This window comes from Hippoglossus hippoglossus, chromosome 14 (assembly GCF_009819705.1).
Source record: "Hippoglossus hippoglossus isolate fHipHip1 chromosome 14, fHipHip1.pri, whole genome shotgun sequence".
In the NCBI taxonomy this organism is placed as follows: domain Eukaryota; kingdom Metazoa; phylum Chordata; class Actinopteri; order Pleuronectiformes; family Pleuronectidae; genus Hippoglossus; species Hippoglossus hippoglossus.
In genome coordinates this window covers 13,439,828-13,466,704 of record NC_047164.1, presented here as the reverse complement: position 1 = coordinate 13,466,704, position 26,877 = coordinate 13,439,828, and the positions used below count along the sequence as shown (strand labels likewise).

The window sequence follows — 26,877 nt, the reverse complement described above, 5'->3', positions numbered from 1 at the left end:
ATGCTAACGTCCGCTAGCTTAGCCCCTTCTGGTGGACTTTTAGGCTTAAAACAAAGTGTAAATGACCTTGTTTCGAGTCGAATAGGAATATCCGGGGTTGCAGACACTTGGATGACACCACACAAGCCTACAAGTCGCATTTTCCCAGTTTATCCCAAACATTTTGGGCCTACATTTCCCATAATGCATGTATTTATTTTGAACCCTACACCTCCAGTTAGTAATGCTGTTTTTTTGAATTCTTGAGCCCAGGCTGAGATAACCTTGAAGACATGATCAGGGCAGTTTCTCAAAACCAAGAACCCTGACGCCCCCATCCAATAATACATAGCCAAATGATTTTGCAACATGGCAGAATGCCCTGTGATGAGTAAGCTGGACTTAATGTGGGAAAAAGGTTTATTGCGGTTCAGGAAAGCAAATTAAAACTTTTCACAATAAAAGCAAATCATCCCCTTTTCTGCCTCCGGTTTTCTGCACAGTGTAAACATCAGTGACTTCATTGTCTTTGCCCCTTTAAACGTCTGCTGCTGCCCTTCACTGCCCCGGTGATATTTGTGAGGGGGGCAGTATAGCTCCACTCTGTCCTGAGCTAAACTTAGACCTGACAGTAGCACTCTTCATCACAACATGCTCTGACCACCACACCGGGTTACAATGGCCGGTGTCCAGTTACCACAGATGCTGCTGTATCTCACTGGTGACACTGGCAAAACAAGGTGAGTGTTTGCTCCAGATCCTCGACCTTAACTCTCAATAATCTGCTAAATGGTTCAGTATGTTCACTAATGACTGTTCAGATCTGTCTCTATGCATCAGTTCCTGCATGTGCTGCACATTTGTTTACTGCTGTGGCATGACAGGAACAGCTGTCAACAGTATGTAACAGCTGTAACACCCAGATTTAGCTTGATAAAGAAGCACCGCAAGCTGAAATAGCTGAAATGTCCTTAAAAGCAGAGAAGTAAAGAAAAGAAAAAAGTATTTCTGGGTAGTTTTCAATTTCTCTAAGAGGTAACACAAGGTCTCACTGAGCTGACTGTTGATTTCTGCTATCCTCTGTCTGTAGATGTAGATTTAAAGTCTCTGCAGGTCTTTCTGTCTTTCACTACACTTGTATTCCTCATGGGCAGCTACAGCTCAGCCCTGATTCCCGGTAAGCCTCGCAACCTTCATGTGAAATGAAATGCTACCATGCTTGAATGCTGCATGCTAGAAAAAAGAATGGATGCTACTGCATTCTTTGAAAGTGGGCCGATACATTCTATAACGATGAGTTTGAATTTAGTCCTGAGAGGTGTGTTTTTTTTAAAATGTTTATTCTCCCTGTCTCTCAAAGACACTGAGGAGTTTGCCTCTATTGCGTCATTGGCGGAGAAGCTGAACGAGCAGATAGCTGGTGCAGATGAGAGGTTACAGTCAGAGCTTCAGACTCTGGGAAGTATACATTTTTAATAATATAGTTAGAATGACATTATTCACTTAAATACTATTGTAACTCAGCTCATATATACAAAGAGTGTGTGGTCTGGTCTGTTTGTGTCCCATCTGTCCTTGAGGTAAATTTAACTTCTCGGAGCTGCCTCTGACACACACACACACACACACACACACACACACACACACACACACACACACAGCAGAGGATTCTCACCCTGTATTTAATATTAATTTGACTTTTCACTAGAATAAATTGTTTCTGACCTAAAGGCCATTTTTAAGAATTTCTTTGGGAAGCACCAAGCTCTGGGACATTTGTTTTATATATTTAGAATAGACAAAGCACTTTAGATGTATTTTACTTATGAGACGTCTCAAACTAGACTCAATTTACAGGCAACACTCATGATGGAGGAGAAAAGAAAAGAAAACCAGAGTGAAGAGCTGGGTGCTTCAACGCTAAGAGAAAACTGTCAGGAAGCAAGTCACAATGGCTCTGCCCTGCCGGTGAGTGTAAAGACAAAAACATGCTCTACACATTTTAATTATTATCTCAGATTCCTTTTGTCAGATAATAATGTCGGGTTACTCTCTACAGGCAGCGGCACCAAAACCTGAGCCCACCCCGTCCTTCTCCTCTCTGTTACCAAAGGCTCTTTTTGCTGTGCTGCCCCAGGGCCTCGGGTCCGACCCCCGGCCGAGCAGAAATCCAGTAACACACACGTCACCGAACCTGGGGGAGCTGCAGACGGAGCTGAGGGACCTGAGGGACCAGTTTGAGCAGATGAAGAGTCAGCACAAGTACGTCTTAGTCACTGTAATCTCCGTTCAACATCTGTGTTGACTGGCCCGCTTCTCCCACCCCTGCATCACTGACTCTGCTTTTATTTCCATCATCATGTTCTTGCTGAACTAATGTGACAATATTTTGTTTCCCAGCAAAGAAATCAAACTGCTGATGAACGAGCTGGATGAGGAGAAAAGGATCCGCTTGACTTTACAGGTGAGACAAGAAGAAACGAAGGATCAGAGGAATTTGTGTTTGTCTGAGCTGAGAACATTAGGCCTAAAATGTAGAAAGTGCTCTGATGGTTTGTGATGCTTTGTTGCAGATGGAGATTCAGCGTATGAAGAAGCGCATGTCTAAATGACTGAAATCAACATCAGAGACATGAGATCCTGATTCGACGAAAACAACCATGTTTAAATATCCTGTTGTACACATATCTGATAAATAATATTTTTCTATGTTTGATTTAAAAAAAAATCATCATTGCTCTTTTTTTGAGGAATAAAACGTATAAATATTATATACACATATTACATATAACATTTTATTTACTTTTTGTGAGACTGCTGAATGGCCAAAAGGACTGAATATTTTTGTTTTTGTTTATTAAAAATTCTCATTTACACAAATAAATATGTTGTTGGTAGCAACGTGAAATGTTTAAAATGGCTCAGAACATTTATTTCGTGAAAGTCAAATATAGTCCTTTTCCCAGACAAACACACATAGAAACATATATATTTTCTCTTAAAAACACATATACAGTATGTACACTGGTATATCACATTCATTTTTCCAGTAAATATTTGGCTGCCGGGTCCATGTGATTTTTCTTCTCTCAGTCCTTCTTGTTTTCCTGTACGAGGCAGCTGAACCTCTCAGGAGAAACAGTAACGTTTTTGACTCAAGGTCTGATTGGGCCTCAGAAGTTGGATTCTTCGCAGGGAATCGGCCTGAAGGTGACCTCCGTGTTCGCCTCAAGAAGGAGGTCATATCGACAGAGAGCCCTGTAACGTAGAGATCACATAGAGCTGTAAATCTAGAGCTGGGAGAAGGGATTTCTTCGACGGTAAGAAGGACGGGAATTGTGGCTCAAGTAGATCAAATTTATTAAAGATATTACAGTTTAAAAAAAATATGTTGCTTACGTTTTCTTGAGTTCCAGATGTGTGAGACGGATTCGCAGAACACGCAGCTTATATTTGGGCTTGAGCCCGATCCCAGTGGAGAACTTGACGGACATTTTGTTCACTGACTCAATGTCTTTGTCAAACTGGGCGAACAACTTGGTCTCTGTGTACTTCTCAAACTGTGAGGATTTACTGATAGAAAAAAACACACACACCATTATACTGAGAGAAAACAGTAATACACAGACAAAAGAAGTAATAGTTTATGCATTATAGTATTATATAGTATTGGTGCTTTACTGTATGATAAATGGAGAGAGGGCTTACTGGTCAATGGTCGCCACTGCTTCTGTACCATTATGATGAAGTTTAATGGTCATGTATCCACTCTGAATATTGGTGTTCCATATCACCACATCCACTGTGTAGCCTGTAGCTAAGAGGAGACAAAAACAAAAATGTTATACATCAGAGTCAGATGACACTCGAAATAAGTTTTGAATTTCACTTCTTTATTTTCTGCTCCTCGTTCAGTTTTCACAGTCACTCGTCCTTTTGCTTCCACTGTTTGTGAACGTGCAGCTTTATGAAAAGAGTATGTGTGATTTGAACTGGGGCGGAATCTGTATTTAATAAATACTCTCTCCAAAATTCAACTAAATACAACATGATATATGTCAAACTGAAAGCTGCACTGATCCTCACTTTATAGAGAGAATATTGTTCATACTGGAGCTTTTTAGATCATTATTTTCTCTAAACTGCTGTTTCAGTGCATTCTATTCTATATTATTCTAAAATGTGAGGTGAAAAGAAGTCATAGTCTGTTCAGTTTAGAGACTGGCATTACATGATTCTCCTGTGGGTTTTTTTCCCCAGTTTGATTGTGATTATGAATGTTCTGTTACTCACTCCAGAATGGAAACCATGGATTTGTTGTGAAGAACACCTTGGTTTGGTTCAGTCCCACCAGGGTGTCTTTCCACTGCGCGACGTCATAGCCTGCGTTTGAGTAAAACAGCAGCGACAGGTCAACAATTACACTCTGTAAATAAAGGATTCTATTCAAAAACACATACATTGACACACCTTACAAATTCTCCGAAGTACTTTTTACCTGAAAATATCTTGTGGATTCTATCAATATCTAAAATACCTCAGATACCCAATAGTGCGATATTCACCAAACTGTACAAATCCTTCCACACTCAAGACTTCGTATTTCAATATTTATTGTGGAAATAAACATTTTGTTCGAATAAAAGTCCATCGTTGTTTCTGTAAAACTGGTGAGACAGTAAACATCCGTATTTACACAACACATCACTCAATGAGCGTTTCCATTAACAGTAGCTCTTATTTTTACCTATACTGTTTTCTAGTCATTTCCGAGAGTAAAAAACTGAAACAACGTGTGCTCTTTATTTCTCATAGATGATGTGAGCACCAACCAAAGACAGGACATCCGGCAGCACCAAACTGCTCACAGCTCAGGCAGTTTCCGTCCAGAAAGTCGCTGTAGGACGAGCAGGGGAACGTCCTGATGGAACACGTCTGATTCAACGAGCCGAGGAAGAGGAACACCGATCTCTGGTGGTCGCATTTGAAATAATAACTTCCTGTACAGAGGCAACGTGGAGCGAGAAACGTTATTAAAATGTTTGAATCCTTGAAACCCAAGTCCCATGATTTTACTGGACGTACCAGAGAAGATGGTCTTTGGGCAGCCGGGTTGGTCTGTTCCTCCATTTGCATAAAAATCAATGTGACCCAAAGGCTCCCTGTAGCCCAGAGCTGTGGACATGAAAATGAGTGTTTTACACATAAACAGAAAAAAAAGAATTAAAAAATATTTAAAACAGTTTTGAATATATCTGACTGAAATTCAGCTTAATTTACAATCGATGTCTGTGTGCAGGACGTCCACAAACTGGGCATCTGTGGGGTCCAGTCGCAGCTCTGGTGCAGTACCAGTGTAGTGAGGCCCGGCCGGATCCAGACCTGCAAACATCACATCAGCAGACCTCAGGAGAGATTTCCCTTTATTTCTGAACACAACAGTAAATGGTGCTAGAGAGGGTGTGTGGGTGGCTGTGGCTCAGGGGGTAGAGAGGGTCAGAGGCAGAGTGGGTCATCCACTAACTGGAAGGTCATTGGTTGGATCCACAGCTTCCTCCAGTCAGCAAGATACTGAACCTCAAACATCCCCTTGAAACTGCAGACCAGACTCAACTTTTGACTTCACAGTAAAAGATTTAGGTATCACGGCTCCACTTTCTGTCCTTTTTTGTCTTTTCCCAATTAAAGTGTTTTGATCATCTGACAAAGCAGTGTAGCTATTTTACATTTATTAAACATTTGGTTCTGCCAGAGGTTTCTTCCTGTTAAAAGGGTTGTTTGCTGGTTGTGGGAACTGTTGGATTTATCTATATTTCAAGGTCTCAACTTTCTGATACTATCACGTCTATATCATATATCATCTGTCTGTTTTTCACACACTGCACAGTTTGTTCTCTTTTCTGATTCTTGCTCTATTTAAAACATGACCTGTGATATGTTGCTGGAACTTCACAACTCAACTAGACCAGATCTTTTTTAACACTCTGCCACGTCTGAGTCAGCCTGGACTTTGCCACTGTGTTATTAGCTGATCAGGGAGTAAAAGCTCAACCGAGTGTCACAATTATATTGCTAGCAGTAATTAATAGTGGATCAGATAGAGAAAGGGATCTGAGTCCATGTTCCAAAATGAGCCGTTCTTACCTGTAATTCTTCCAATCGCGCCGTTCAGCTCGGCGCCTACGAAACCTGATAAATGAGCGCCGAGACTGATTCCAATCAAGTGGATGGAGCTCAGAGAGGCACCGTGTTCCTGAGGAGATCATTATTCCATTATTATTACACACAGCAGTCTGAGTGACATGAGATCACAGAGAGCGTCAGATCCATCTCATACCTGCATCCTTTCGATGAACGCAGTGAGTTTGGCTGCTGCCTCCTGTGTGTTCTCCGCCACCTTAAAATAGTTCAGGTTGGTAGCTCCGTGGTTCCAGTCCATCACTATGGCGTTGGTGTCTGTCTTGGCCAGCAGCAGCTCCACGATCAGATCCAGCCACCGAGGGATAGACCCCGTGGGCCGGTACCCGTGAATGATGAAGGTGGTGGATCGGGACAAGTTGAACTGGGGGTGGGCAGACAGGTCGGTGTCGGACAGGAGCGTGCCACAGGTGGCATTCTCCCTGGTGAACAGCCGGAACTTAACTTGGACGCTGGTGCCAAGGAACGCGTGGCCGATATTGAGTTTTGTCAATTTGTCACATATGTGAGCTGCTGAGGGACGGAGAGGGGAAATAAAAGGAGGAGAAAAAAAGAGAGACATTTTGAAATAAGAACAAATTAGACACATAAACATTTTGATTTCACAAGCTTTGCTCAAGGTTGCGTAACCTATTTGATGACTTATCATCCACAGTTTCTGCCTCCATAAATGACATCATTGCCAAATGACTCAGAGTAAGTGACTCAGTGCAATTCTAGTTAAAACTCTATAGAAAGATATACAGTAAACAGGTTCCACTGGGAAAAAAGATTATGAGGCAACAGAGAGATTCATGAGTGGATCTGACTTATAACACGGGATCAATCTCTTTTTCTTAAACTGGAACAAAGGCTTTAAAATGTATAATCTGATAAAAAATTTCTGATTCAAGGAAAAAAGGAATTTGAGTTTTCCTTGTTCAAAAATGCAGCGCTCTTTTTTCCAATTTCAAGTTTCAAATTAACCAGTGTTGTCGCAGTGCATCAGTTTATTTTCCAGATTTGAAACCTTGTAAATGCTAATCTGAAAACGTTGAAAGGGCGAATCTTTATCCTGAACATTTTTGGACATACACGTGCACTCCTATTGGTGTCTGTTATTTCAGAGTTGAGTTTACAATGCGCACTTTTCAGAGATTTGCCATTAATTCTAATTTGAATCACATGATTTTTGGCAGCGTTTTCCCGCAGCTGTGATCGGAAACTGAAACAAACGGGATCCGGAAGGGAGGGGCAGTTTTTAAAGAGGAAAACTAAACTGTAAACATATTTTCAGCATATCATTGTCATGGAGGTTTTTAACTGTCTGTGAAACCTTGTGTACCTTCCTTGACTTTGTAAGAAGCAAATGCAGATGTGACCATTAGAACTGGCTTTGATCCAGTACTGATTGCGCTAACGGAAGTACCATTGTTCATGGAGTAGAAAGACATAACATGCAAGGTTACAGTTCAAATTGCTATTACAATCATAATGCAAGGCTGCAAAGCTTAGTTTAAATCTTGTTTTTTTTTAAGTTAGATTACAACCTTTTCAGTTTGGGAATATGACACAACATTTATCCCATAGTCTAAAGTCACTGTCATGTTTTGTTTGGGTCAACAAGTATTACCACTTTGAAGAAAAGCCATCAGCTGCTCTCTGTTACACATGAAATCACCATACGGCTGCATATATATCAGCTGAGAGGCCTGATACTAAACCACAGTTCAGGTCATTTGCTCATAACATGTTGGTTTTCCAAAGAAATGACACTTCCTCAAAGACTGTTTCTCAGAAGCCGCTGTTGTGTACACTTACTGTGAAATTGACTGTGTATGGCGTACATGTTATACTTGTGCCTGTGAACATACATTAAGGAAGAAGAGTGTCGTGTTTTGAGCCTTACCTTTACATATCTGAGCAGCTATCAGCAGGAGCCCTGTCAGGTAATTCCACAGGAACATACTTTACACCAGCGACGGGCAAATAATCTACAGACGAGAGTTATCAGAGTCAGATCGTTAAATGAAAATAAATCAGTCAGACATTAATGAAGGTAATTAAAAGAAAAATCACATGGATGCAAACATAACAAAGACAAACATAACAAAGACACACGATGTTTGGAGGACAACACAGTTGTAAAACTTTGTTGTAGACACCTTTCCCACCTGACAGAGATTAGTCACTTATCTACTCACCTCCCAGTTTAATTAGTATGTGCTCCTGACAAAGCTGGTGAAAAACTATTCTCAATCCACTGAAAATCTTTATTCTTATTGTTATTATTCTGGCTCCACCCGCTCTGATTAATTTCAACCTACGACATGGTGACAACAAGTGAAACTGAAATCTGCAGAAATCACAGTCTGTGCTGCTGGGGCAGTCTGTCTGTGATCTGACTCCTTCTGCTGCAGTCGACACCTGATGTTTACAGCACTGCACAGTATCACCCTGTGGTTCAACCAGCAACCTTCAGTTCTGACAACAAACACAGTAACTTCAGTGTCATCACAGTCTCACCTTTGCTGCTGGGTAATATGTCAGAGGTCCAGAGAATGACCACAGGTTGTCCTGTGTTTGTGCCTCCACATATTTGTGCAGGGATCAGGAAGTGAGTGGAAGCACTGTAAAGAAATACTGCCACCCTGCATGCTCTCACAGGGATAGCTCCACCCCTTTGCTCCAGGTCATTGTGCTCGCAGGTGAAACATTCCTGTGAAGTCACTGTTCCATGTGTCCTCAAACCAGTTCCATGTGTCCTCAAACCAGTTGGGCGGCTGTTTCTTCTGTTTCTGTTGAACTTGAATCTATAAAAAAAAAACTGTTCCTGTGCTTTGAGTCTTATTCATGTGGAAGAAGTAAGAATGAAAGTGAATCATGTGAAGAACATTTGTGTTAACTTTTCTGGAAAGGGTCCTAATGTTCAAGTTGCTCCCGGTGTTTCCTGCAAGTTCATCCTGGGACGACTCTTTCTTTTATTTTTTGTTGATAATCTTTCACCGACTTGAAAGAGGTTTGATTACTGTTTAAAGTAATAAGTAACTAGAACAGCACTCAGCAGAGCACATACATACGCCAAGGCCCAACAGTCCCCTTGCATTCAATCAAGCTTCACCAAATTTCACAAACTCAAAGTATAAGTTCACAAAATGTACCAGATGTTTTATTCTCATCAAGTTCCATTTATTATTTTCTGGGAAATCTGTGAAACTGAAGAAAGCTCCACGCCCTGATCTGGATCCACACCAAAACAGGTTCTTCTTTGATTTATGTCACACCGCTTTACACAATTTAGGAATCAGTTGTATAGTTTTTGTGTAATAGTGCTTACAAACAAACAAACAAACAAACACACAAACAAACAAACAAACAAACAAACAAACAAACAAACAAACGGACAGGGGTGAAAACATAACCTCCTTGGTGGAAATGAAAATAAAATGAAAATAAATTAGTTTTTTCTATCTTTACAAATGTTTTATTTATATTCTGCAATTGTGGACCATCAAATTCCAGAACCATGATGACATTGTGTTTATACAACCATTTACGTATGAGAAGTATCCTCTATGAACACACCCATAATCACACTCAGCAGCCATGTGTTTCACTGAGGCTGTATTTAGACAGGGATCAGTACTGTACAAGACTCACGAATGGGGGAGGGGGTTTCAGAGGAGGAGGAGGGGTGGAGGGAGGGAGGGTGGTCTGAGTTTTTTGGGGGAGAGCAGGGGAGGGGTTTTACCTTTTCAGATTTATATTTTATTTCAGTCTTACTATGTGTTATTTATTGTATTAGAAAAAACTATTTACATATCAAAGATTATATCTTTTTATACACAGACGACAGTGGCTGTATTTTCACTACTTTGTTATGTTGATCATGAATATTGGCATGTTTTGATAAGTAATATTGATTATAGTGATTGTTATTGATTATGCGAGGGAACAGCCCTCCCTTTTTTAAGTTTAAATCCCACCACCCTGTCCTTTTCACCAGCACTGAGAAGATGATGTCTGTTTGTTTGTCTCCCTGTTAATTGGCAGGATTACGCCTTAACTAAACAAATTATCATGAAATGCGACGGAAGGATGTGAGATGGATCAGAGAAGATCCTATTAAATGTTGGTGCAGATCCGGATCAGAAGGATTTTTAAAATTCATTATTTTACATTTTCGTTGATTTCTCAACTAAAAAACTTCACTTAACATATATGTTAAATACTATCATTAAAGCATTTCTGCATATGCATTTGAGACTATACAATAGGATTTGGTTGTTTTAGACAGTACATGTGTGTAAATCTTTTAACAACAGGGTCAAACTGCAGCTGGTGCTACAGAGCAAACAGGGTGTATGATAAAGTAGCAGCTGGTGTAAAACAGTAAATGTGCTATGACATGCAGGGACAAGCTATTGATTTCAAGATGTACCCACGCTGCATTGCTGTGGCTAAGTTGAGTGAAATGTCGGGACACATTGTGCTTCAGTGTTTGGTTCCAAAGGCTGCAAATTGTGAAAGCTCCGGGCCATACGCTATTAACTCCATACACATCATAGTCTCGAAGGAAATGTGAGAAATGTTTCAAAACATGAATTTTCTCTTTAACTCCCACCTGGGCTGTCCCACGGGAAGTTTGCTAAAAGTGTGACTTTGAATGAACAAGTGTCAGCAATACCAAATGGAGAAAGGGACAATCCTCAAAAGTTCAGTATTGATAACAAGTGCAATCTCCATTTCCAAACGCCTTCGCCAGAGAGGCTGTGAACTTTGCTCACAATGTTCTCCCGTCATCAGGGAACAGGCAGGCCGGGCCGATGGGAAGTATACTTACAAACAGCCCCCCTGCACACGACTTGAGTCAGCTGTAAGGAGCGACACGCCGGTGCAGTGACACGGCAGTAGAGCGCCCAGGATGGCAGGAAGGAGACGAGGTCGAGGAAACAACGTCCAGCAGCAGCATGCCCCGCAAAACCAGAGGCAAGGCCCTCGCGGGGTGAGTCCTCTTCTGTCAATATGAAACGTGGCCACTCTGTTTACTCTCACACTTCAAATCAGGATCATGTGGGAATCAACAGTCCTGCAAAACACATTCTGGTTGTCTGGCTTCTGCACATTATTTAAAAAGAACTGTAAAAAAAATGTAAAGTATAAATCCAACTTGTTATTACGACAGGCTTTGAATATTACAGAGGGAAATATTTCCTCTATGACTATTTGACCAGGGAGTGGAGAGATTACTGATTAGCTGGGTGGAATGATGTGGCAGTGACTCAGTTCAGTGTTGTATAGTAATACGTTGATGATCGTTCTGAAGTGCAGTTGTTTGCTATGATAAAAATAGTTTCAGTTGGCATATTCACAGTTTATAATTTGACTGCATGATCTGCTTATTAATATCTAACATTCGTGCCTTGACTGCAGAAACATAACATACAACATACACCAAAGGCTTGAAGGTGTAAAGAGGGAAATCAGTATTTAACTCTAAGAACCAAGAAAAATATATAAGATTCTTTAAATAAATTTAAATTAAGTAAGTAAAATATATAAGAAGCATGGAAACAAAAAAAAGAAATGAAATGAAATTGAATAATACAAAATATATAAGAAGCATGGAAACAAAGCAAAATTGTATTAAATAAAATTAATAAAAAATGTACAAGAAACAGGGAAGAAAACTTAAATCAAATTTACTAAGAGAAAATATATAGGAAGCATGGAAACAAAAATAAACGAAATTTAGATTATTAAAAATATAAAACAAGTGGTTAAACTGAATAACATTCTAGTTTAACACAAGAAATAGTTGTAATAATGTTTGAGCAGAAAGTTCAAAGTTCAAAGTATATCTTCCAACACAGCAGATAAAGCTGGTGCGTATATGTGTATCTACACAACACAAAGTTCATGACCACTCACAATGCCCATTACTCCAACATGCGACTTCTCAAAACTCCTCTGCAGATTTTATCAGTTTATTTCATGTTGATGACATAATTATTTTACAATGTCAAGTCCCACCCTGCACATTTACAATCATCAGCTCATGTTTTATCATAATAGCAATTATGCAGCAATAACTCCGTATATCTTTTTAAAGCAGTGTGATTCTCCTGCAGCAGAATTCCCAGTAACAGCCTTTCCTCCCTCAGTTCAAATGCAGATTATAGATAAACTGGAAACTTTACAAATACCCTTAGGTGTGAATGCAAGTAGGAATATCTTTGTACTCTGATCAGGATCCAAGTAAAAATAATCCATAAACAAATGTCTGTGTGTTTTCTGTGTCTAGGCTCTGCGGGAGCCGGCTGCTTTTGCCAAGTCTACAGGTTGTGAATCAGAGATCCCCCATGACAAGCTGACCATAGCTCAAGCACGAAGAGGAACTCCAGGTCACACTTCTCAAAAGCTTTTGTTACTTCTGCCAAGGAGGTTATGTTTTCATCGGCGTTTGTTCATCGTTAGCTGCATTACACAAAAACTAGATCACCATGAAACATGGTGGCAGTATGGGAAAGAAGGCGTAGGAAGATTTTCCTGCGAATGTGGGTTAAGCAGCGGATTTTTTTTTTCATTTTCTTTACCATTTCAACATAGCAGGGCATTTTTTAAAAACAATTTTGTTATTCTTCAGGGAATAATAGAAAGATCGCTTTCTCTTATATTTCTACAATGAGAGTAAGACAAGGAAGAAGCTCTGCTCTACTGAGTCCAATTTTTCCATTGCTACTTGATGTCATGTAACTAACTGTCTTCTGATCAAGTGCTTGATGACGTCCTAGATTTTTCACTACACAAATAAAACTGTAAGGAATTGAATGGAAACCAGCCTGTAGTAGGAAGAAATACTGTATTAAGATCTTTACTGGCTGATTGGATATCAGTTTTTGAATGTCATGCTGGTACTTAAAGTCATGTTTTCATGTTTCATATCTTGAAGCTCATCGCCCGGTGCGAGTCTACGCTGATGGAATCTTTGATCTCTTCCATTCCGGGCATGCTCGAGCCCTGATGCAGGCAAAAAATGTGTTCCCCAACACTCATCTGATAGTCGGAGGTAAAGAACGAATCACTCTCAACGAAGTACAGCAACAACACTGGTAGAGTAAAACCGTTTAACCTTCTGTTTACATGATATGTGCCAATTTCACAAAGAGCTTAAACTAAAATGGCTTTTAGAGGATCAGAATCTTAGTGGTCTTAAATTTAACTTGGGCATCACATGTAATGTCTTGTTTCTCTAGTCTGCAGTGACGAACTCACCCACAAGTTTAAGGGCTACACAGTGATGACGGAGGAAGAACGCTACGACGCCCTGAGGCATTGCCGTTATGTTGACGAGGTGGTGCAGGACGCTCCCTGGACCCTTACCACGGAGTTCCTCAAGAAACATAAGGTCAAAGGTCACAAAGTCTCTAGAAGCACAGCTTTTTAAAGGTTATATATATACATGAGATTTTATACAATAATATTGCAGCGAACGTCTATTGCATGGCTACACCAACGATAGTAGCCATGCTAAGCAGCTGGTAGCCACAGGGCTTTACAGCACCGATACCATAAACTGCAGGCAACACCCTGCTGATAACACAAAGGCGTATATATATATATATATATATATCGTTTTTTTAGTCTTAACTTCAACATTCACCCAATCACACACACACATTCATACAGCGCTTCTCTGTCACACATTTACACACTGCTCTCAATTTGGGGTTCAGTGTCTTGCTCAAGGACACTTTGACAGGTGGACTGGAGGAGCCAGTGATCGAACCACAGATCTTCCGATTAGTGAATGATCCCACATCCTGTTTTTGTCCTGATCGTCATAAAAAGATGGATGCCACGACGGCTTCCCCAAGAGTGAAGCCAAAGAGCATTGATCGCCCCCTGGTGACTGGCTGCTGTATACAGCATACAGAGCATATAGCCTATTCTTTGCTAGTGGACTATAAAGCCAAAGTAATACATGTCTCTCAAAGACATTTTCTTCCATCCATTCATTCATTTGTGTAGTAAATGTATTGGGTCCATAGTCACAACCACTAACCAGGAGGTTAGGTGGACAACCCACTGTACCTCCTGAAAGACATGGTTAGTTCCCATACCGGGAGTTGAACCCGGGCAGCCTGGGTGAAAACCAGGAATCCTAACCGCTAGACCATATGGGATTCTATAACTCTGGAATATGTGTACAACTCAACTCGATACAATGGATCCACACAATCATCATGACTGTGCCGACTCTTGCAAAGGGGCAGTGTTCGTATCCTAATGAGATAGTTGGGGGAAGGAGACCCGTCGCGCATCTTTATGTATAGTGTATGTGAGATGCCAGTGCTAGTGTGACACCTAGTGGCTGTGAGTATTTTATATATAACCTTTAAAATGGCTCACAATGGCAGCGGCAAAGCTGTTCAATCATTGTGAACACTTGTGTCACGTTGCTCTCACAGATTGACTTTGTGGCTCATGATGACATCCCGTACACCTCTGCTGGATCAGAGGACGTTTATAAGCACATAAAGGAAGCAGGTAGAGATATACATTTTTCAATGGCACTTACTTATAGCACTTTGTAGTTTTGCTTTTTTGAAGAAATTGTACTTTCTCTATTCTTGTTGTTCTGGGTTTGTACCCTCATGGTTGAATGCACTTATTGTAAGTCGCTTTGGATAAAAGCGTCAGCTAAATGAAATGAAAATGAAATGAAATGTTATACCATGGTGATGAATTCTAGCTCTGTCGCTTCTCGTTTTACTTGAATTGCTGACATGTGTTTGACTTGCTTGTCTATTCGTGTCAGGAATGTTTGTGGCCACTCAGAGGACAGAGGGCATCTCCACATCTGATCTGATCACTCGCATCGTCCGAAACTACGACATCTATGTGCGACGCAACCTGCAAAGAGGCTACACAGCCCGAGAACTAAATGTTGGATTCATTAACGTAAGGAAGAGTAATATTTATTAAACTGGATAAAAAAAAAAAACAGAATAAGGAAGTAATTCGAAATGTACTGACGGTCGGCTGCTTTGTGTTTCTCTGACAGGAGAATAAATACCGGCTCCAGAACCAGGTGGACAAGATGAAAGAGACGGTGCGGACGGTGGAGGAGAAGTCCAAACACTTTGTCTACAGAGTGGAAGAGAAGAGCCAGGACCTCATCAACAAGTGGGAGGAGAAGTCACGAGAATTCATAAGCAACTTTCTGGAGCTCTTTGGACCTGATGGAGCCTGGGTACGATCACTTTTACATTTATCCAGGGAAAAATCCATGAATCCTTATAGAAATTCAATTCTAGGTTGTGTTTGTTGTTTAGTGGCGTATTTATATTATTATTGAGCTTGATCTTGATTAGATGTATAACTTCTCGAAGTCGTACCAGGGAACCAGTGAAGAAACAATTCCACACGTAACTCCTCTGTAAAACGTCTTGGTTTGGTACAGATGAAAAGAACCAAGTGTTCAGTTAATCAGTGAGCTTTGCAGGTTCTGGTAAATTGACATTGTTACTGAGGAACAGAGCACCGCTCGCTTTTTCCTATAGTTATGCTAAGATAAGCTAACTCGCTGCTCATTTCAGCTTCAGATATCAAATAACGCAGGAAGAAAGCACATTACCAGAAAACTTTGAACTATTGTTTTAAAGTTCACTAACTTCAACATCAGGTTTAGTTTATTGTGTGTAACAATCACTCCATACAATTTAACAATTGAAAAAAGCTTTTCCCAGTATAGACAAAGCTGAGTTACCAGTTCCCCACCAATGGTAGACTTAACAAAGACATGTGGCATGCTTTTTTTAAGTTTTAAAGTTACAAATGCAACAGAAAAAGGTCAAGAAGGAGCAGCAGTGGCTATTCACAGAATAGGCAACAAGGGTAATGGGTACTTCCCCTCACTCTCCATGTTGCAACATGCACTGGCCCTGCGGCAAGACTGGGCCCTAGAGAGAAAACATTCAGCACAAGTTAAACTGTATGGGGATAATAACATCTCGGATTACACCTTCGTTTGTGGATACATACCCAGAGATTTGCTTAAAAATCACAACAAAAAGTGGCTTCTTGTAGCTTCAGATCTTAAAGTGAGATTATGTATAGTAAGTTTTCCTCATCAAAGTTGTTTAAGTGATGTTGTTTCTACATCCATGTTTTCAGTGCAGTCAGGAAGTTCACCCTATAAAACCTCCATAAAACACAGTAATATTCTGAGACAATAACAAACTGGCTAATGTGTGAAATGACCACAGGTTTGGTAAAAGCAAGCCCAGCACCACATCACAACATCTCATCACAATATAATCCACAGAACCACTGCTACAAAACACAGCACAACAACTCAGTGACGATTGTCTGTCTCTGTCTCTGTCCAGCATGTGATTCAGGAGCGGAGCGGCCGGATGCTCCAGGCCCTGTCGCCCTACTCCTCACCCCGTGGCTCCCCCAGCAGCAGCCCCACCAGACGGCGCTCAGTTTCTCCCGATTCCTCCGCCTCCGCCTCCGCCTCTCCCTCCTCTCCCTCCTCTCTCTCCCCTCCTTCCTCCCCCTCCTCACCAAAAAAGGGGAGCCGCTCCTCTCTAAAGACTACCTCCTCATACAGTAGACAGGTGCAATGAGCTCGCACATGGCCCCACGATCTCAGGAGGCCATTCATAAAATGATCAAAATTAACCAATAAAAATGTGAACGTCAATTCATTAATGGTTTATTCAAGTGCAAGTGCAATATATTATAATGTACATAATACTTCTTGACAGAGAAGTGAAAGAACATTAAAATTTAGCTTGATGTGATTGCTGTCTGTTTTTTGTTACTCTTCCATACAAATACTCAAGGTCCCTTCATTGGACTCAGCAACTGAATGTAAATGAGTTATAATGCAGTCATACAGAGAGGGGGGGGGTTCAGACTTGTGTAGTGTAATGTACATCATTTTGTGTAGCTCCACAGGAGACAGGCTACATCATTGCAGAACAGTATGAAATCTGTAAGAGTTCTAATGAACTTGCTGGTGGCCACAATTACGTCTTCAATGTTTCCTTTGTCCCATCCAAATCCAATTCTCATTCAGGATCATTCAGCCATTAGAGGCCTTAAGTCGATACTGATTTAATGCAGATGTCTTGGCCTAGTTGTAAAAGTGAAACAACATACTAGCGGGACGAATGGAAAAGTTGGATTGTGCCCTGGAATAACAGAAGGCTTTTTAACCTGACCCGAGGAGTGAGGAGCGTAGAATGAAGAGAATAATGAAGCATTGTATCTCTTCTGCTTGACACCAGTGTGTCATGTTAGTGTGGTCTGCCCCCTTGTGGCCTGAGAGGTGCTGTGCAACACTCAATTCTAAAGATATCAGGGAAACCAGTTAACACTGAGGGAAAAGCCTGGAAAAACACTCAAACCTCCAGCACTAATAAAAGTACCTCAAACACGACAACACAACTCAAGTCAAATTAACCTAATTTCACTACTAACTGGCCCACAGACTTCTAACGGCTTATAAATATTATACAATTATTCTGTAATATATAATTTGTCAATTAACCAGTGGTGGGGTAAGTACTACAGTACTACTCTTTTCTATGAAAAATACTCACAGTATTAAAAAGCACTTGCTGGGAGTAGCCTATTCCCTAATACAACAGTTTACTACGTCATTAACTGTCCCCACAGTGTATTGGGTTAAATACAAAAACAGTCCAGGCTCGGCCATATGAATAAAGAATGCTGCTTAATGAAAGGCCTCATTATTGATTACTTTTTAAAATATAAATAAACAATGAACATATAATGCTAAATATTGTAAACATGTCATGAAGTAGAAAATATAATAATAATAATAATAATAATAATAATAATAATAATAATAATAATAATAATAATAATAATAATAATAATAATGTAATTATGATTTTTAAGGTCTGTACCTTCTATGTAAAGTGCCTTGAGATAATGTATATTGTGATTTGGCGCAATACGAATAAAATTGAATTGAATTGAATGGAAGTACAGATGTTTTCTAATATATGTAAAAGAAAAAGTACCCGAAAAATAAATCTACATAAGCAAAGTACAGAAACATAAAAAAATACTTTATTACATAATAAATGTAGTGGAGTAAACTTTCTCCCTCTAGAATGTAGTCCTGTACATAAGTAATTATAATATTAAGTAATGAAATACCCTGAATATAAATACCACTTTGATCTATATTTAAATACAGTTCCTGAGTAAATGTACTTTGTGACGTTGCGCCTGATCAGACGGCTTCTGGGACTTGTAGTTTCTGTCACTCCGTCCTTTAAACCCGTTGCTGTGACGTCGCCCTCAGTTTGTGTCCTGCACTCAGATTAAAGATGGCGCCCTCTCATGCGCTGAGGTGCTGCAAACGGGCTCTGAACTGGATACCTGTCCTGTTTATTAACCTGGTCATCGGCTGGTCCTACTACGCCTACGTGGTGGAGCTGTGTGTGTGTGAGTACCGTCACTTTCCTCCGTGTTTACCTCGGGTTGACAGCTTCAGGGCGGCTTTGTCAAGTTTGATCAGGGAGCGAGGCTTAACTCGGGCTTTGAAACCTCAGTTTATCACAGTTTGACACTTCACATGCATCGGTTCCTTCACCTCAGCTGCACATGTATCACTTCATCCTGACAAACTTTGATTTCTATTAGATTCACGGAGTCTGGGAAGCTTATATAAATATAATAACTAGTTGTAAAGAACCAGGTGACATTAGAGTTGGGATGGATGTGGAACAGATTTGAAAAGAAACACTTCCTTATATGTTTTTGTTAAGATTTACAGTGAGTGATTTTATTGAAGCTGTACGTCACAACCCCTGTGTCATAATTAGCTGACAAAACCCAGAGACCACTTATTTACTTGTTTGCACACTTGATAAAGATATCGTTTTAGATTGTTATCCAAAGTTGTTGTCCTTTGATGTGTCTTTGATCTGCAGCTGTAATTCTTGACACATTGAATGTATTTACTTTATGTATTTTCTATCCACAAGTTGACATTTAACAAATGGCAGTGACTGTAATTATTTCAAACGGTGCAGTAGTGAACTAACAGTGGCTGCCAGCTGTAAAATCCTATGGTTAAATCGTAAATCGTAGCTGATACTAATACAAAGTAATGTGTCAAGTTAAAACTGGTAATAAAGCAGAAGCTTTTGTGGCTGTCAAAGTGGTTAAATATGTCAGGATTTATTTCAACTTCTTAAAATTCATAAAGACAAATGGTTGATTCATAGGAGCAACTGTGTATCACTATTTTTCTATCAAATCATTTATTATACTTCTCAAAATACAATAATCAATCAGCAGTGGGGGCGGATAAGAGTTCCTACTTTTGTTTTATTATCGAATGTGATCAATGTGTACATGCATATTTATTTGAACTAAGTCGGAACCAGCAGGTCTGAAAGAAGCTCAGAGTACTGTATGTATTATTCAGCAGATAGATATTGATCATGCATCGTTATCCATGCACTCACAGTGGTTTCTTTTTACAGGGGGAAACTGTACAATTACCAGTGTGTAGATAGTCGTGCTGCAGTTATGTGTGTAACCAAGCTGCTGTGGTCAGGACAGGGACATCCCTGCTGCTTTAACAAAGCTCTCTGTTATGGGTGGGTCACTGCTGGCCGTGCCAGGCTGCTGCCACATGGTGTGAGAAAGAGAAAGTGTGTGTGTGGTGGGGGGGATGTGTAGTCATGCATTCTTAGGGCATTCAATCCTGCTCACTAATAGATTTTATCTTTCTCTGCCTCGTGTAGATACAATCCCAAACAATGCAGAACGAAGTAAGTGATACAACAGCACATGGTTCATTGTATCTATTCACATTACTTACTAATTCACATTTAATGCTGTAACAAATTATTCATAGGACAAATTACTGCTACAAATCAAACCTTTCCCCCCCCCCTCTCAACAGTCAGCTATTTGGTCATCTTTCACATTTTCCTCACGATGTTCATATGGTCCTACTGGAAAACGATCTGGTCCACACCAGCCAGCCCCTCAAAAGCAGTAAGCCAAAAGAAAATGAAAACTTCTCCCATCCACACTTTTTCAATACACATGTCTTCAGGTTCGGAACGCAGGATTTTGTAAATACTCTTTTAATAATGGTTAACATCAGCTGATATGAGCCCTTTTTCTTTTTCTTTATAGATATTTATAATAAAGTTGATGGTTAAACTGTACAATGTCAAGCCTCAATTTAATTTCTTTGTCATAAGGGTTAGACTACAACATCTTAGGAATCGCTTCTGATTCTTTTGAATTTATAAATCAGCTGATATATCTGTATCGGGAATTTTTTACTTCCTAATCGGAAACATCATCAGCCCCCAAAAAATCCATACTGGCTGGGCTCGAGTGTTAAGTTTTAGGGCACAGTCACATTTAGGCGAATGCAAATGTCGTGGGTCAGAGGTCACCAAAGTTGAACTCAATGCGAAGCGACGCTGCAATTTGTGAACGTTTTATTTTGTCTCGTCACTTGCAAAGATTTCAAGTGAGCGAGAGTCAAACGTTCGCCACTGATATATTCCCGTATGTGTGACAGTGCTTTCTCTGACTGTTGGGCCTTCTTTTCTCCTCCTGGCAGTTTGGCCTCCCCAGAGCAGAGAAGGAAACGTACGAGAGAGAGGAGCGAGCCGAGAGGCAGCAAGAGGTCCTGAAGAAAGTGGCGAGGAGTTTACCTGTGTACACGCGCACGGCGGGGGGAGGTGAGGCGGCAAAAACACGGCCTGTGGTTGCTTCACTCTTTTAATGACCACTAGTTTTGCCTCAAGCAAAGTGGAAGGACGCGGAGACACTGTCCTCATTGTTCAGCTGATATCTGTCATTCACATCAGCAGCGCAATCGAAATTGTGTAAATATGTTGTCACAGTGTCTCTTCCCCTTTGGATTATATTGCAACACTGTGTGTATGTGTTGAAAACAACTTGATTCTCGGAGGTGTTGTTTCTCTGCGGATGTGAGCTGCATCGGCCTCGTCTGTGTTTATGGAACCGTGCGTACCAGGAGGGCTAATTTGACTCAGGTGCAACTCCGTGTCTCTGTGGACCACAACTGGCTCCTCATCCAGAGCCATGATGTCACCGGGGATAATTTAAAACGACACCCTGAAATAAAGCCCTCATATTGGATTCACCTACCGAATGAAGAACACAGGAAATGTTTCTTCATTCTTCAAAGTGTGGAAAGGGTTCAATTTAAAGAATGCAGCTCAAATTCTTATTTTGCTTTAATATCGCCTGCCTCACAAACACTTTGATATTAGAGCAGTGCGTGTATGGTCCGAGTATTTCTCTCGTTGTGGGGACCTTAATCTGTTACGTCACATTATGGGGCCTTGTCTTCCAACTTGTATAGATGTCTTTGTGAGGACCATGAGCCAATAACTTACAGAGTGAGGACATTTTGGTCGGTTCTCACTTTCTGACCCACTTTCAAAGGGCTGTTCGAGGGTGAAGACTTGGTCTTCAGGTTAGCGTTAGGCATTTAGTTGTGATGGTTAAGGTTAGGCCCTGGGAATGCATTAATGAGTGTCCTCACTAAGACAGAAGTACGAGGTTTTCAGTTACACAGAGGCCCTTTCATAATTCAGTTTTCTTTTTCTCTAAATAGCCGTCAGATACTGTGACATCTGCCAGGTAATCAAACCTGACCGCTGCCATCACTGCTCCACCTGTGAAATGTGAGTGTTTTCTCAGTTTACTCTCTATAATTGCGGCTTGTCAATGTATTTTTTAGGTTACGTTTTTCTCAAGTAAGCAGATAAGATGAGCGGGGAAATGTGCAACCATAAAGGGACTCTTTATATGTTCCCAAACATCCAAATGTTTTTATTTCTGGGGGGGGGGGGGGGTATCTTCAATCGATAAGACCTGCATCCTCTGGTAACAGAAAGTGAAGAGAAGACAGAAGAGAAAAAGCAGATGTGTTGCTGTTAAGAAAAGGGAGAATTTATTCTTCAACAATTTTAATTTATGCTGCCAGTGGTTTTAAAGCAAATATTTAAATACAAAATCAGCATAGATAAATTGAGATTTGTTTTTAAAAGATTAGCTCTGTAAATCTTAGTGTGCTGATTATTTTACATGTAGACATTTACTAGATTTTACTGATTCGATGTTTGTTTTCCTTCTTCTAATTCCTCAAGGTGTGTGTTAAAAATGGACCATCACTGCCCCTGGTAGGATTTTTCTCATTTCAACATGAATTCTTTTTAATTACTTGCTCAGTTGTGCTCAAGAATATTTATCTGAGCTTCATTGTTTGTTTAATAGTAAAACTGAGAACATATTGAGAGATTCCACTGTTTGTTTCACGTTTCCATCATGTTTTCTTTCAGGGTGAATAACTGTGTTGGATTCTCAAATTACAAGTTCTTTGTCCTGTTCTTGGCCTTCGCCTCGCTCTACTGTGTCGTAATATGTTCGACAGTCGTCCAGTATTTCATCAAGTTCTGGACTGTAAGTACAGAATCATCAACTTTCAGCAGTTTGGGGTTCGAAAAACACAAGCATCAAATTCTTTTGAATTTAGAAATATTTCCATTTTTGGCCAGAAATCAGATAACGGAAGATATCAATTATTAAATTCAATTTAAGTGCAGTCAGGCTGTGGTGAGGCATGTGATCTACGGCAGATTACATTGTAAGATATCGACACATCGGTTTGCCAATGTGTCACCGCGTCATGTGATCGCTTATCTGTGCTCTCTCTTTAGCGTACAGCTATGCATGAGACAATGGCTCCTGTCATGTGGTCTGACAGTGAAGGAGTTTATTGTGTAATGGCAAGAAAAAAAATACAGTCAGAAAAATAGTTAAACACAGTAACAAATAGTTCTACATGATTGGTCAGTTCGTGCTGTCAGCTGTTAAAACGAGGACAACAAATATTCTTTCACACATGCAGAGTGACAAGACTAACACTTTTGTTCTGTTTTTTTTTTTTGTCCCCTGTAAAGAAACAGCTACCTGACACGCACGCCAAATTCCATATCTTGTTTCTGTTCTTCGTGGCGGCCCTGTTCTTTATCAGCATCTTGTCACTTCTCAGCTACCATCTGTGGCTCGTGGGAAAGAACCGGACCACTATAGGTAACTAAACTTAAATATGTAATTTCATTAAACCGCTGCTTCTGTGCTTTGATGATCACCGCTGACTGTAATACTCTAAAATGTATATATTTTCAGAGGCTTTCAGGTCCCCTGTCTTCGCAAATGGTCCGGACAAAAATGGGTTTTCGCTCGGATTTAGCAGAAATGTAGCTGAGGTGTTTGGAGACCAAGCAAAGTACTGGATTTGTCCCATTTTCTCGAGGTGAGTGTGCTTTGGCCTGGTGTAGCTGCAGTCACCTTAGAAACCACAATGATGCAAACTGATAGGCAGCACTACTGTAAGTCCACACTGGGTTTAAGGCTGAAGAGCTGTAATAAGACATGAACACCGAAAATGGTCCCAGATTTGTTCCTGAGTTTGCCTTTCACGCTGAGATTGTCTGGGTCACGTGGTTTTCACAACAACAGGAACATTTCTGGAACATTCAGGCGACTGGTGGTGTCTTGCTTGCTATGGATTTTCCTGCTGTATTGTCACATGGGGTCGCTCGGACATTTTACCAGAGGCATGCGAGGAAAAGTTTCCTGAAAACGAATTTGCGTTCTCACATACAACCCCTCCGGAAAATTCAACTTCAGTGCATGAATGAAAGCAACTTTATAAATTCCACCCTCAGCGCTGAAGCTACTTCAATGGAGTTCAGAAAACAAGGTTTATTTCACACTGAATCAATCCAGTTCCAATGTTTTCACCTTTTCTTACTTGTCTTCTACCAGTCTGGGAGATGGACATTCCTTTGTTACCAGGTTGGTTCACATAGATCCTGAACAAGCGAACCGTGTCCTCCAGCAAAATGGAAAAAGGCTAGTGTTTTTTTCCCTCTTTTTTTATTTTATTTAATCTGCTTTCATCCAGTTTTATTTGTATCAATCTATAATGTGATTTGAATTACAGCCCTGCTGATGGGGTGGAGACCAGGGCTTGTGTGCATAGTAACAATATACAACACACGGTGGACGACGGCAAAGAGACAGTTGGTGTGTTGCTGACTGATTTCTCACATTTTCGTCATTATAGCTTGTATGTTGAGTATTTTTAGTGTTTAACTCTCTGCTCAAAATGAACCATCTCTTCTGTCCTCACTGTTTCGTTTCAGACGGAGCCCTCAAAGTCTCAGTGATCGATGAGACTGAGCCATAGCAGGTACGTAGACATTAATTACCGTAGTTCCCCTGGTTTGTCGTCCTCCTGTGTTTATTTGTACTTTGCTGGCTGTCGCCGCAGGTCGCGCCTCTTCAGAACGCTCATCAACTGTGATGCCTTAAATCGGTCGCATCAGCACCTCAGCAGGAGCCGTCCTCCACCCTCATTTAGAGTCCATGCAGCCTCATGCAAGCCGCATGCTCTCATGGATCATCCCTCAACTACTGTGCTTCAAACAATACTGTCTTCATGTCAGCGGAGACAATACAGGGACCACATGGGCGCCACCATGAGGTGATACCGAGGTTTGGTCTTTGTTTTGAGCCAAAGATAAACAGTTTTTATTATTGCATCTGAGAAACTCTGGGACTTGACCACTGCTTTTTCCCCTGAGCCACTGTACAGAATGTTTGCATTTATCTCCATGGATTAATCACATTACATATTTCAACATGACTTATCCTTTTGTCAGTATTAATCATGACTAAGCCTTGAATCTGGTGATGTTGGATGTGGAGTAGTGGCACCAGCTAAAGCGAGATTTGTATAACTCACTCAGAATGGTGAGACTTTTCAATACTGTTGATAAAGTGTGTGATATAATGTCTTATCAGTTTTTAACTCCAAGCACAGTGCAATTAAGACCAGTCGTCAATTATCAGAGGGTCTAATTTAGTTTACAATTTAAATGATCAAAACATTTTAAATGTCTTTCTGTTTACACTTTTGTATTATTTTTGCATTTCAAATTTTATATGATAAATGTGCAGGCGTAGGAACTTGAAGTACGAGGACCAAAAATCCAGTTTAGCTGCAGTTTCAACCGTTTCTCATTCCAAATAATTTGCACAACCAATAGATCAACTACTCTTTAATGTTGTCCTATAATAATAATCCTATAATTATCAATTGTATTGCCATTTTTTATTGTACCATAAATACTTGTTATTTATTTGTTATCAAGCTTTTATCAATTATTGTCTTATCATGTGTATTGATTTTATTTATATGTATTTATTTCCTTAAAAAACAAACTCATGATCTATCCTTTGTTTTGTGTTTGTGTAAAATGAATCATTCTTGCGTGTCAATGCCAAGGATAATGAGTTAAATCTATTGTTCCAGTTTAAGAATGAGATTTATTTGAAAGCAAAGAGCACAAAATGACCCCATGTTTAAAGGTAATGTCAGATCGGTCAGAGGAGTTCGCTCCCCTGCGTCCATGAGCACAAACTAGGAGAGACGACGTGGACTTAATTTATGACTGAGGACATACATGCTCCTCTCTGTCCTCTCCTGGCAGCTCAGTCATGACATTATGTTGCTCTTAGTACAAATGATGCTCAGCACAGTGTGGCATTAAGAGTTTCAGTAGATAGTAACAGATGTGTTGTGATATTCCTGAGTGAGTGATCGCCAATGTGAATGTACTCATGGCAGTTTAATGACTAATTTCACTGATCAAACTTGGATAAACACACCACCAGGCATCTATACTGAGAACATTATTCATGCAGGGTGATTTGAATTCTTCTGTATTAATAAATTTAAGAAACTAAAAAGTGTTGGTTCTTCTGGTTGTCTGTCCGTCCCATTGTTGTGAACACAATATATTGAGAACGCCTTGAGGACATTTCTTCAAATCTGGTACAAACATTCAGTTGGATTTAAAAAATAGTAAATAGAATTGGAAGGTCAAGGTCATTGTGACCTCAAAAAACATTTTTTTTGTTTTAAGAATGCCTTCCTTCCATTTTTTCATTAATGAACTTAAAAGTCATTAAAACAACTAATGAGACTTTCCAGATGTTTGTCATATCAGCTTAAACTATAGGTTTGTCCATGTTCTAGTCAGGTACTTTGTTTTTGATGCAAATTATTTTTGCCTGAGCAATGCAAGAAATATCAAATCCTTGTGTTTCCACTACGGTTTGACAATTTATTTTCTTGCGGTCTCAATTTTCCTCATTAACTATTGGATGGATGCAATAAAACTTCTCAACAACATCCATGTGTCCTTCAGGATGAATTGTGAATTTGGGGATTCCATCATTTGTCCAGTACTTGGGTTTATGACGAGCTAAAGCCCTACAAAGGCTGACATTACCATGAGCTTGCTTGCCTGCATTAGCATTTTTGCACAATTTACATAGACACCATTGTGTCCATAAGTACAGTGACATAGAGCCACTAGCATGACTGCAGACTTTGTCTTATCAAAGAACAGTGACTGGGATTTGCACTGAAATTCTAAATAAAGTGGTGTGTGTTCCATTGTGAAAGAATCGAAGAGATGCCAAGTGAGGAACGTGTGGATCAGTTCTCAGTTCCAAGTAAAGTTAAAAATTAAATCCATCATGGATTTATAGTCCTTAGATGTGGAGGGATGGTCATGTACAGATTTA

General features: G+C 40.1%; 4 protein-coding genes and 1 non-coding gene across 8 annotated transcripts; 3 read left to right on the top strand and 2 right to left on the bottom strand.

Moving 5' to 3' along the window:
* Nucleotides 1–527: 527 nt before the first annotated feature.
* si:dkey-71d15.2 (SH3 domain-containing kinase-binding protein 1) lies at nucleotides 528–2,890 on the top strand. Its single transcript, XM_034607598.1, has 7 exons — nucleotides 528–719; nucleotides 1,070–1,156; nucleotides 1,340–1,437; nucleotides 1,837–1,947; nucleotides 2,039–2,241; nucleotides 2,380–2,443; nucleotides 2,553–2,890. Exons 2-7 carry the CDS (start codon nucleotides 1,126–1,128, stop codon nucleotides 2,589–2,591), a joined length of 546 nt encoding a protein of 181 aa, XP_034463489.1. The 5' UTR covers nucleotides 528–719; nucleotides 1,070–1,125; the 3' UTR covers nucleotides 2,592–2,890.
* Nucleotides 2,748–11,144, bottom strand: LOC117774890 (lipase member H-like). Of its 4 annotated transcripts, none has more exons than XM_034607588.1 (11): nucleotides 11,004–11,144; nucleotides 8,066–8,150; nucleotides 6,317–6,690; nucleotides 6,124–6,232; nucleotides 5,260–5,361; nucleotides 5,065–5,154; nucleotides 4,812–4,979; nucleotides 4,273–4,362; nucleotides 3,688–3,796; nucleotides 3,379–3,552; nucleotides 2,748–3,237 (listed from the first exon to the last, which is right to left on the bottom strand). In XM_034607588.1, the coding sequence occupies exons 2-11, from the start codon at nucleotides 8,121–8,123 to the stop codon at nucleotides 3,153–3,155; spliced, it is 1,359 nt and encodes a 452-aa protein (XP_034463479.1). In that variant the 5' UTR covers nucleotides 8,124–8,150; nucleotides 11,004–11,144; the 3' UTR covers nucleotides 2,748–3,152. The 4 variants fall into 4 exon arrangements, with proteins under 4 accessions (XP_034463479.1, XP_034463478.1, XP_034463477.1 ...); XM_034607587.1 differs by having other exon boundaries at nucleotides 11,000–11,136; XM_034607586.1 differs by lacking the exon at nucleotides 11,004–11,144 and adding an exon at nucleotides 8,361–8,964.
* LOC117774894 (choline-phosphate cytidylyltransferase B-like) lies at nucleotides 10,353–16,860 on the top strand. The gene is made up of 9 exons (XM_034607591.1): nucleotides 10,353–11,037; nucleotides 11,070–11,161; nucleotides 12,461–12,560; nucleotides 13,109–13,225; nucleotides 13,413–13,564; nucleotides 14,628–14,706; nucleotides 14,978–15,120; nucleotides 15,224–15,412; nucleotides 16,551–16,860. Exons 2-9 carry the CDS (start codon nucleotides 11,081–11,083, stop codon nucleotides 16,791–16,793), a joined length of 1,104 nt encoding a protein of 367 aa, XP_034463482.1. The 5' UTR covers nucleotides 10,353–11,037; nucleotides 11,070–11,080; the 3' UTR covers nucleotides 16,794–16,860.
* trnae-uuc lies at nucleotides 14,271–14,342 on the bottom strand. Its single transcript has one exon. It is a non-coding gene; the product is annotated as a tRNA-Glu (tRNA).
* A 1,637-nt stretch (nucleotides 16,861–18,497) lies between the features above and the next one.
* On the top strand, nucleotides 18,498–26,034 carry LOC117774895 (palmitoyltransferase ZDHHC20-like). Its single transcript, XM_034607593.1, has 13 exons — nucleotides 18,498–18,651; nucleotides 19,962–19,988; nucleotides 20,123–20,217; nucleotides 20,801–20,921; nucleotides 21,827–21,896; nucleotides 22,362–22,394; nucleotides 22,554–22,674; nucleotides 23,175–23,307; nucleotides 23,404–23,530; nucleotides 24,046–24,132; nucleotides 24,224–24,306; nucleotides 24,426–24,472; nucleotides 24,554–26,034. The coding sequence occupies exons 1-12, from the start codon at nucleotides 18,534–18,536 to the stop codon at nucleotides 24,467–24,469; spliced, it is 1,059 nt and encodes a 352-aa protein (XP_034463484.1). The 5' UTR covers nucleotides 18,498–18,533; the 3' UTR covers nucleotides 24,470–24,472; nucleotides 24,554–26,034.
* Nucleotides 26,035–26,877: the final 843 nt, after the last annotated feature.